Genomic DNA, 10,903 nt, shown 5'->3' on the forward strand with positions numbered 1-10,903 from the left:
AGACCTCCCCCCGCAAAACCCCGAAACAAAGGAGGCGGAGGCGAGAGGCTCCGTCTAGTATTTTATTAGATTTCCTTTCCAATATGCCTGTATTGGAAGATTTAGGAGACAAAAAAGGCACAAACTCACATTTAAAGAAACGACGAGATAATCTAACCCATTCTACAAAGTGTGTGTCGCCAAAGGAAAGAGCACGGAGAACCCGTCGGGACGTGGCGGGAGGCCCAGCGGGATGAACCCAGAGGGCTGCGGGATATGAGGGGCGAGCGGCCCTGTCAGCAAACCAGCCTGAGTCAGGTTTGCCCCTGGACCCCCAAACCCAGCCGGCGTGGATGGGAGAGGCGATCCCAGCGCATCCAGCCCCTCCGGATGGAGCCCATCCCGCCGGGAGCCGGCAGGTCCGGGGGTTCTCGCCAAAGCTGATGGAAGATACGGCACGGGAACGCTGCGTGATCTTTGCTATGCTCACTAGCAGGAACCAAGCGTCGAGACTGAAGGGTCTTTACAGGATTTGTCTATCCAAAGGCTGAGGGATGCTTTCACTTAGGATCAAATTGGAAGGACAGAAAACAAAGGGTAGGGAGCAGAGGGGGAGCATTCAGGCTGAAGGTCCTGCAGTTCCCCCCCGCCTCCCTCCAAGTTTTTCCACTAATCAGGAAAGCTTTGTGTAAAAGCTCTTACTCTGAAATCAGAGGATCAAAAAAGGATTGCAATGGTGGAATGTTACAATCTGCTTCCACGGCGATTAGTGTGTCATCAGATGGAAAGCCTCTTGGATAACACAAACTGAAAGAACCAAGTGTGCTATGTGTATTCTCAGGTTGCCCTCAAGTGTAAGAATCCCTCAAAACGTAACCAACAAACATGAACAGAAGTCAGTGCATAAATTCTCTGTTAAAAATACTTCAAACTGAAAGGACTCTAACTGGGGCTTACACTCCTAGAATACTTCTGGAACAGCTATACAACACGTCATGAAACATCCTGGTCCCAAATAGCCTCAAAGATTAAAATTTAGTTTCTTTACCTATTTTACAATAAACTTGTTTTACTTCTGCCTGGTGAGATTGCTAAAACCCCTCAAACCCCACCCCAACCCCGCAGAACCGTCTGAGGTCACTGAGAAGAGCCTGCCAGAGTTACTGGTACAATTCAGAGCTTATTGCACTTAGACATGAGTAAGGCAAAATAAACTAAAAAATAAAGGGATAAACTGCCCCCTCCCCAGAAACCAATGTCATCCTCTCCCTCCAGAGCATTCCCATCTTCCCTCACACTGAAAACAGCTCTGATCCCAGCACAGCCTTGTTCAGCAGGGCATGGGATCATTTCAGGATCTCCTGTTTGCAGGAGTGGGAAGGGCTGGAGGAGTCAGTGTATTACAGAATGCTAAAAAGACTCCTCAAAAGTGGTGATACACCCACGACTGTTTGGCATTCAGGGTTTCATGTTAGTGCTGCCAAACACAGAAGTGGAAAATAAAGTTATTACTACTAGGGGAGGGAAAAAAAATCAAACATTGGGCCTTAGGGATAAGCAAAGAAGTAGGATTTTTTTCCTCATATGTATTGAAGAAAGCAGCATTTCCTTGATTCTGTTCTGCTGAGTTGATTGTCTAAAGCTGATATCAACATAAGGATAGTTACAGTAAATATTTCAGTTCATTAAATAATGAGAGCTCTTTACATTAACAGTATCGTCTATGATTTGTAATAACCAACAGATATCCTAGAAAACTGCAGGTCTTTATAAGTAGTTTTTCTTACAGCACAAAAGGAGATATTTTAGTCAGTCTTGCAATGGGAAGAATATTATTGCTGAGCAGAACCACCACCCCAGGCACCTGGATGTAACCAGATGCCAACACCTCTCTTGCACACCAGCCTTTGCAACATCCCAATTTGTCCAGGGAGAATCACACTGTTATTATTAGTCAAAACCATTCCTTAAAGGGAAGTCTTAATTAATAAAGAACCAGGAAGTTGCAACATGTGTCAAGAAAGATTCTGTAAGACTGACACCCACAGCTGGAGGACAACAGAGCTACCTGGGCCAGAGAGACCCCTAAAATGGAAAATCAACAGGTAAGTGCTGAATTCCCCAGTACAGGGCCTGACTGCAGCTTCTGGACAGTCTTTAATTCATGTTTGTTAAGACAGAACAAAGTAATGCCCTGCAGAAGCTACAAATCCCAACTCATCACAAACCAAGAGCCCTTTGGCTGCTCCTCATTTTGTACTCAGGTTACCTGCCATTGGATATCTCCCTCGGGGAGCAAGGGTGAGAGCAGAACATTTAGTGGAAGAGTTTTGCACTTTTAAATATGGACTATTTCCCTCTCCAAACAGACATTCAAAGAACAGTGAAGGGCTGGGCAGAAACAAAGGTGGCAGTTTATCCCACTTGGAAAACAAACAAAAAAAAAACAAAACCAAAACAAAAAAATTCTAAGTCACCACATCACAAGACTATTTGAGCTAAAAATGTCACTTGGAAATCAAACAGGGCCACGTGGAAATTGGTCTGAACACAATGAAAAAAAGAGGAGGGAGGAGTTGTAAATACAGCAATCTCTAAGTCACACGCCCCGAGGAGGAAACTCCTTGGGATACACGTGCTAACATTGGAGTGCTTAGTACCAGACTGTCTATTTGCTCACAATATTAAGGGGCATCTAGAATTAGCTATGGGAGGTTTAAAATCGCCTGCCGGTTGGACAGAGAAAGGCTTGATCCAGAGATGGTCCGTCAGTCAAGGGTGTGGATTCCCTGGGCCTTCCTGATGACTGTCTTGCAAACTGAAACAAAGAGACAACAGGGAAACGTTTGAGGATGGCTTTGGAAGAGCAGTGTGCCAAGGGAGGTGTCAGACAACCTTGAGAGAGCAAATGTGAGTCACGCTGTCGCCAGGCAGACCATGCAGGGTTACACTGCAGCACTGATCCACAGGAAATGGGAGAGAAGAAAATCAAGTGGTTGAAGCTGCATTCAAAAATTAAAATATTTCTATCAAAAGACACTCCCTCTCCTCGTGTTCCCCACTTACCACCAAATAACCAGCAGGTAACAGAGGGCAAGCAGAAGTAAATAGTGAGTACTCCAGGAAGATGTGGTTCTGCCCCACCCCATTCCTTCCAAGGATGACATTTTACTGCCCTAATAACCTGTTCTTCCCAATATAAATGGACAATTCCTTCTTTCTCCTTGCTTTCTTACCTAATACTATACAACATTTTTGCAGTGTCTAAGAAAAATTTGGCAAAACCAGCCCCCAAACTGATGACATATTTACCTGAATAGAAAGAAAACAAGTCAAAAGCTTTAAAATGGTCATTGCTGCTTCTCCTGCAATGCCCAAGTGTTACTCCAAGCCTTGGCCCATTAGTAAATACTACTAACAAGCAATGGAAAAAACAAATTCCTCACTAAATGCTTGGAATTCTCAATTTCCAACTGTATTCTAAGTATTTGCATGTCTAACTTACTTTTTTTGAGACTGACAAAAGTTTCTCTGCAAGTCACGGAAAGTAACATATGCATTACAGAAATAATAGCAGTAAACTACAGAATATTCTAACACATTTTTCTTACACTTTTCACTCAGACTTTTCTTTAGAATAGCTCTGAAATGAGGCAGTAAACCTCGCTCATCAACCTGTCAGTGAAATGGGTTCACTATAAAAACAATCAATAGCACAGATTTGCCTGTCAGAAGCTATGAACAGGATCATTTCTCATACAAATGTTGAGGGTTTTAAACCAAATAGAGCAATACAGATTTTTGTCAAATCTCTTGATACATACAGTGCACAAGGAAGGAGTCATATTAGTCATCTGCAGCCGACATTCCTTTCACTGGATCTTTTTCTCTCATCTGAAAGAGGAAAGAATTGTTCAAGTACTGATTCTCATGTGTGTTATCTCAAAATTTATCAGTATGGAACACCTCCTGTGTGTAAGACATTGATTCTATCTCAGCACCTCAAATCAGTGATTGTGAAATGCACATGCAGGCATCATTTCTGGTTAAGCTGTGGATTGGCAACAGATTTGGAACCCTTATCCAAAGGGCAAGAATGTACATGAAGGTATAATGAAATATCCTGAGGCATGAAGGGAGAGAAGGGTGCAGGGCAGGACACAAACCACAGAACAAGGTTCTCATTATTACCAAACTTGTGTTTCTCAGAGTAAGAATGCTGTTACACACCCCCACTACCTGCTTATGGTACTTAGAGCTAAAAAAAACCCTTTTACTCAACAGGTTTCTGGCAACTAATGAGGACAAAATCGACCATTCAGCTTTGAGTAAAAGCAAACAGAAGATATTGAGGCAGTAAATGAATCATTGCCACTCAGCCCCTCATTACCTGTGGTTCAATACATTTACTGGCTCAACAACAAACAGAAGGAGAATTCCATAATGATTAGGAGGAGATGCCAGCACGATGGACTCATGGCCAATCATTCAAAGCACACACAGCATGACCTAAATAGCAGGAGCACAATTCACACCATGCCCTGACAATGCAGCAGCCTTTCCTCTCTGCTGCACTGGAGAGAAGCAGTTTCTCACACAACCCACACCTGCCCTGCTTTGCCACTGACCTCATCCAGCTGTCTCTTGGTCTCCTCCTCCATCCTACGGATGTCCTCCATAGTCAGATCAACCCACTTATCCAGCCAGCAAAAGAGCTGCCGGTGGAAGTTTGTGAAGAGCCTCTTTTCTTGCTGCAAAAGGAGGAATAAAACACAAACCAGCTTAGTCACAGGGCAATTACCATGGAGCTCACAGCATTGTAACAATTTTCAGAGATGTGTAGAATCAGCTCCCTCGCCCACCTTTCCATCTAGCTGCCACAATTGGAAACTGGAGATAGCTAATTTTTATTCTTTTATCAGAATATCTAATCTAGAGCCTTGAATCCCCAGAGAAATGCCTTTCTTTCCCCCAAAACCTAGACAGCAGTCTGCACACTGCACTGAAAGAATTTGTGAATTTCCTTTGATTTGACAGTATTGTTCTGACTGAATAAAGTGCTCCAAGTTGTGTTTACTTAGAGCATAAAAGTTGGTCTGGAAGTGCAAAAAAAAAAGGAGAAACAGGTATTTTTTAAATCCTTAACTTGCTAAAAACTAGAAGTTAGGAAATGTAAAGGGCTGACATGCACCCGTCTGTTTTTTTTTTTTTTTTTTTTTTTTCTTTTGAAGTGACCTAGAACAACGCCTAAACTTGTTTTTCACAGCTGAAAACCTTTCAGCAGAGGTGACTAATGTGCACAAACTACTCCAGGTTTGGAGCAATTTATTTCCATTTTATAAGAGATAAGCTAGGCAAAATCATTATATTAGACAGGGATATACAATGCCTCTTGGAAAGACCTCATTAAGGAAGGACACTTCAGTTTGACCAGTTATGGTTTCATATCTCATCAAAAGCAGCTTGAATACTTTGATGATACTCATATATAGATACTCATAAATAGAAAGAGATTGAAGACACTGCTTTATTCAGAGCTTTTTTTAGAGGTATTTGAAATCCTGCAGCACCATGGTCATTCCCCCTTGGAGCTGCCTTTAGAAGGTATCACCAGAGAATTGCTTTTGCAGAAGGAGCTCTGTGGTTTATCAATATTAACCACTGAGAAGTCTCTGTGATCTAAAGGCACAGGAGTTATATGAACACAGCCCTGCCTGGAAAACCACACAACCATCCTCTTGCAGCTCACAGGTTAGACTCTGCCACAAAAAAGCTCTTTTCAAGATGCCATTTATGTTTTAAGTTAATAAAATTTCCCACCATCTGCTTATTTTTAAGTCAGGTTTTTCAAGCAGCAGACTAGGAGAGGAAAATGTGACTAGAGCTCCAGGACTTGTCAAAAAGATCCTCAGCTGATCAGGATCAAATAGCTGGAGCCATCTCCCCACAAACATGTTTTGCTCCTACACAATGTAATTCCGGTATAAATGCATCACCTCATCACTCACAAACCAACAACCAAGTGACTGCAATTCTTATCTATTAAACAACACAAACCAGACAATTTACCTTCACACATTAGAGTGAAAATGTTCAACAGCCACTTCACAGAACAATCAGCCAGCCCTGCCCTTGGATCAGCAGCAAATTGAACCCAGCTTTAACTGAGTGCAGAATTTCAGGCAGAGCCATTGCCTGTACAGCAGGTGGGTGATGAAAAGTGCCCCATTCCCACATGCCTCCCCATCACAGACCTTACCTTCTGTATAAAGTTCTCCACTTTATTTTGCAGACCCCACCACTTGAACTTGACTGTTACCAGCTTGTAAGCACACATGTATGGACAATCTGACTGCTTCCCCAGGTCCTTCTGCAAAGACACAAAGATATTCACATTAAGCCTCTAGCCAAGCATCTCCAGGAAAGCAGCTCCTTCAGTCCTAACTATGAAGTCTTCCCACAATTCCCCACAATCCTCTTGCATCGTTACACCCTTCTTGTATTTCATTGACAAGTTTTGTCACACCTTTGCTCACCCTTTTTCAAGGCATGATGAAACTAGACCCTGGTTTCCTTCACAGGTGGCTTTCCCTCCATTCTGAGAACAGACTATTCCTTCCTCTCCTCTGTTGTCCACTTTTTCTTCCATTAAAATTATGTCTTTCAGCATCTTCACTGTTATACCACGGCTACTTTGCTTCCTTAAAAGTCTCTTGATAAAGTCCCTACCTAAAACATTTTTGGAATTAGATTATATCATCTGAGTCATGATTATAAAGTCTTAAAGAAAACTCCATAAGGTTTCCTATTTCCAACTACAGGAGCCATAACCACTCTTCCCAAATGAATCATATCAACCTCAGCTTCTGCCAAGTTTGCCTGCTAGAAATCAGACCTGCACACCAGCAGCTCCCCAAATCCCACCCAAGGTCCCTTTTAAAGACTGGTATTATGTCTGCACTTGTAATGTCTTCAGATTCCAAGGATTTCAGTGAAAGGTTAAACATTGCTGGTCATTACTCAGCTATCTCATATTTGAATTCTCTTGGGTGAGAGAGCCAAGAGCCTTGGGCTGAGCACCAGACAGCTCTAGAGAGTTCCTGGAACTCATTCTCTTTGTACCAAGCTCTTTTAATTTCTTTTAAAATCAGAACAGATTCAGGACTGAGTTCTGCATTTCCTTCTGCAGAAAGGATTCCAGTGTTTTCCAGATGTATCTTTGGCTCCAAACCCCAGTATCTGTCCTAATACAGCTCCTGAACTCATCAATACAAACCTTCCAGTTGGGACCCAGAGGTCCACGTCCAGTCTTGACAGATTTAAACCTCGCTGGATCTTCTTCTGCCTTGTAATCCTATTGGACAGACACAAAGATTAAACACAAATTACCCTACTGTTTTCCAGCTGTTCTCTCACACAAAGGATTTATTTTCCTGGGCCAAGACTAACCTCTGCCTTATCAAGAACTACTGTTTTCAGACCTCAACATTAGGTCAGACACTCTCCAAGGAAATGTATCTCCCCACTGTGTTGCGTCCTAGAGCTATGAAGAAGTGGTAACAAACTGATATGACCTTTGTAAGGTTATCAGAAGTTCTGTAGGATATGTTTCCTGTAACCACTTGCTCTTTGGGAGCTAAACACTGCTGTTACAGAAAGCAGCTGTGCTGTCTAGGATTTTTCACAGCACTGTATCAGTGTGATGCTCACATGCTGTTCACTAGAAGAAAAGTAGAGTCAGACTCACGGTACTAGCATGAAAATGGTATCAAATACTGTTTGAAAGTCAGGAAACTCAACCAACATTCCATTTTTATACAGTTGATTTTTCTTCCCAGTAAAAAAACACCCCTTTCTTTCTCAGAGCAACTGGAGTGATTCTTAGAACCAAGTATTGGCTATATCATTTCCAGATACACTTGTGAAGTATCAAAAAGGGGGAAGTTTAGGAGAGATCCTGTATGGAAAGGGGAGTGCCATTTCCTGCTATTCAAGCACTTCAGTCAGCTGCACTGCTGGAGATGCACAGGCAACACATTTTACAGGCAGTGCTGACACAGTTTTTAAAAGAGCTTTCCTTCTGGCTTGCATGAGCAGCTTTAAGGAAGGCCTTCCCTCCTCCGTCCATCCTCTCACTCGTCCTGCTGCCTGTGACCATCCCTGGAAGCACAGTTTGTCCATGATCCCCTCTTTTAGCACAAGGCCTCCCCCCCAGGGAGCTGTTAGCCACCTACCATACCTTAGGGAGTACTTGGCTCCGATCAGCAATGTCTATATAAATGGCTTCTACATTCTTCCATACCTCTGGCTCCAGTTTATGCACCTGCAGGGAAACAACACCACTCAAGGAGCTGCTTCAGAGACAGAACACTCCCAGCCTAAGAAAATATAAAGCCAGATGGAAATGCAGACACCCAGTGCTCTCCTTCCCACCTACAGGTAAACACACAATGGGAGAGTTTCTAAAGAAGCAAAGGTGCTCACACAGAGCAAGTGTTTGGGGGTCATTTTATTCAGTTTGTGTGAGAAGCCAACAGAAGGGAGTCTGCCTTGGTAGTGAGACAAACATTTGAAATGCAGAAACATGGTGAATAGATACCTCCACACAGCACTTCTCTAACCCAGCACAGAAAGAAGCACTGTGACATTAAAGAGATGAGTAAAACACATGACACAAGTACTCACATTCTCTTGTGTTCCAAGATCTGATTTATGCCAGGTTTCAATTTTGATCAGGAAGTCATCCTTCATATACTCATTCTGTCATCAAAATAAAGCTTCTTGTTATTCTAGGACATATAATTATATAAGACAAATATATAATTTGTCTTCTTATTACACAGATAAGCATTAGGAGAGTCAACTCAAAGAACTAATTCAAAGAATGAACTTTCCATTTGACTGGAATCCAACTTAGAGAATTTCAGAATTATTTGTAACCAGATTATCGCTTTCAGCAAAATTGATTGATCATTAATTACTTAGGATTAAATAAACCACAAGCTGTTCACAAAAAACCCATCAATTCTATTGTTTTAGTGACACATTTGGAGTTTATAAACAGCTTTTTCTTTAAAGGACAATATCTGCCACTCTATTTAGAGTTTAGAAGGGGTAACATAAGTTAGCTAGGCAGAAACTGTCTTTCCACAGAGATTACTGAGCTAGCACTGAGTACATATTTTGATGCAACTCTTCAAATTAATAACAATATTAAAGTGATGTGCTGAGAGCTTTTGACACTGAAAGGGAAGGGACAAGAAGCACAGTTCTGCCAAGTAAGCAAAAAACTTTCCATTTCTCACTATTACTGTGAGTAGCAAAGGACTCTCAAAGGTAACCCTATCCTCCCTCAGGGGAGCAGAATCAAAAGAACAAGCCAGTGAAACACTCAGCATGTAGAAAGGAAATACCAAATTCAGAAGAGATTAATCAAGGGGACAGCACGGCAGGAGCTAACTGGCTTTTACTCAGTTTACCCAAGCAAGGGCTTGCTCCCATTTGTAAAGCTGAGCTTTGCTGAGCACAGACAGATCTCTGTCCATGGTCACACGGATACACCACACTTGGTAAGGGCAGTTAATCTATGTGATCTTACAATGATAAAAGCTAAAGTGCCTTTAGCTCAAGTTACAGAGCTTCTTCTACCCAGAACACTTAATTTTAGTCATTATTCCACAGATTATCAGTAAAAGCAATACTTACTGTAATAACTGCTCCAAGAAATCAACACATGGAAAGAAAGAGACACAGTACTTTAGTGAGAAAAGACTGTACAGCAACAACTGCCCTCCTCCCACTCTCAGCCAAATAGGACAGCTCCAGCTTCCCAGGTACCTCTGAGGGAAAAGACATGGAAGTTGATAAAACCCAGTTAAATTCACCCCTTCTCCTCTGGAAATTCTCAGACTCGGAGAAACCCAGAGGAGCAGCAATTAATTATGCACTGCCACTTATGTTCCCTGGCCTGCTGCCAGCTGGATGAGAAGGTGGAATAAGTATGTTCAGCTGACAGCATTTTACCAATCCTTTCTCAGCTTGCAGATAAGGAGCCTCTCCATAGTTCCAAAGGAAACCCATGCTGGATTCCAGGCCAGTGCAGCCCTGCCTGGAGTAACCAGACCCTCTGCATCTCTGCTGCTTGTGGTAACTGAACTCCCTGGACACCGAGGCTCAATTATTCAACACAGAAAAGCAATTAAAGATCCTGTAACAGTCAGCATCTTCTCTACCTGAGCAATTCTACTCAAGCAGAAGGAAGTCTGAAGCTGGAGGTGAAGTTCTCTGGTCTGTTCTGAAGTCTGACATCAGGGCTTGATTAAGAAGCAATTTAGTTTTAAAGGTATTGTAACAATTTTTGAGTTTCCAACCCAGCATCCTGCAGACAGTTACCATCCCAAATCACCTCTCATGCACATCCAGCTGCCTTAATTACCCACTGCTGGGCTTGGACTGTTCTAAACCCCTAGCATGTGAAAATTGCTTTTTACAGCAATTTTACAGAAAGCCAGTCATTTAGACTGGCATGTTGGGCTGGAGGAAGAGAACACAAAAGCAGAGCTAAGGCTAATTTTTCAAAGGCTGAACTTCACCTCAAAGAACATTTCATTATTTCTGCAAGAAGGAAGTGGGGTTTTTTCCCTCCTAGTCCAACAAAATACTGAATAAACCAGCAATAATTATAAACCAGGGCCTTCCCACTTTGCCATGACTGTGTGCTGTGACTGTGCAGCTGCCTCAAAACAGGTTTCTTCACCTCCTTAACTTCTTCCCTGTGGGGAAGACTCCTCATTTGTTAAGAAACAAATTAATCTCTTCAGAAATGGCCGCTGAAACTTCAATGCTCAGCTTGCTACAAATTAGGACCTGCTTCTTGAGGCATTACAGCAGCAACTCTTACATGTCTCAACTGCAGTTATAACTT

At 42.4% G+C, this 10,903-nt stretch overlaps 1 protein-coding gene across 1 annotated transcript; it reads right to left on the reverse strand.

Moving 5' to 3' along the window:
• Positions 1-52: 52 nt before the first annotated feature.
• Positions 53-9,818, reverse strand: LOC137485724 (phosphatidylinositol transfer protein alpha isoform). The gene is made up of 8 exons (XM_068210392.1): positions 9,685-9,818; positions 8,665-8,739; positions 8,219-8,302; positions 7,256-7,333; positions 6,239-6,349; positions 4,608-4,730; positions 3,804-3,873; positions 53-2,797 (listed from the first exon to the last, which is right to left on the reverse strand). Exons 2-7 carry the CDS (start codon positions 8,728-8,730, stop codon positions 3,826-3,828), a joined length of 510 nt encoding a protein of 169 aa, XP_068066493.1. The 5' UTR covers positions 8,731-8,739; positions 9,685-9,818; the 3' UTR covers positions 53-2,797; positions 3,804-3,825.
• Positions 9,819-10,903: the final 1,085 nt, after the last annotated feature.

Source organism: Anomalospiza imberbis, chromosome 20, assembly GCF_031753505.1.
Source record: "Anomalospiza imberbis isolate Cuckoo-Finch-1a 21T00152 chromosome 20, ASM3175350v1, whole genome shotgun sequence".
Classification (NCBI taxonomy): Eukaryota; Metazoa; Chordata; class Aves; order Passeriformes; family Viduidae; genus Anomalospiza; species Anomalospiza imberbis.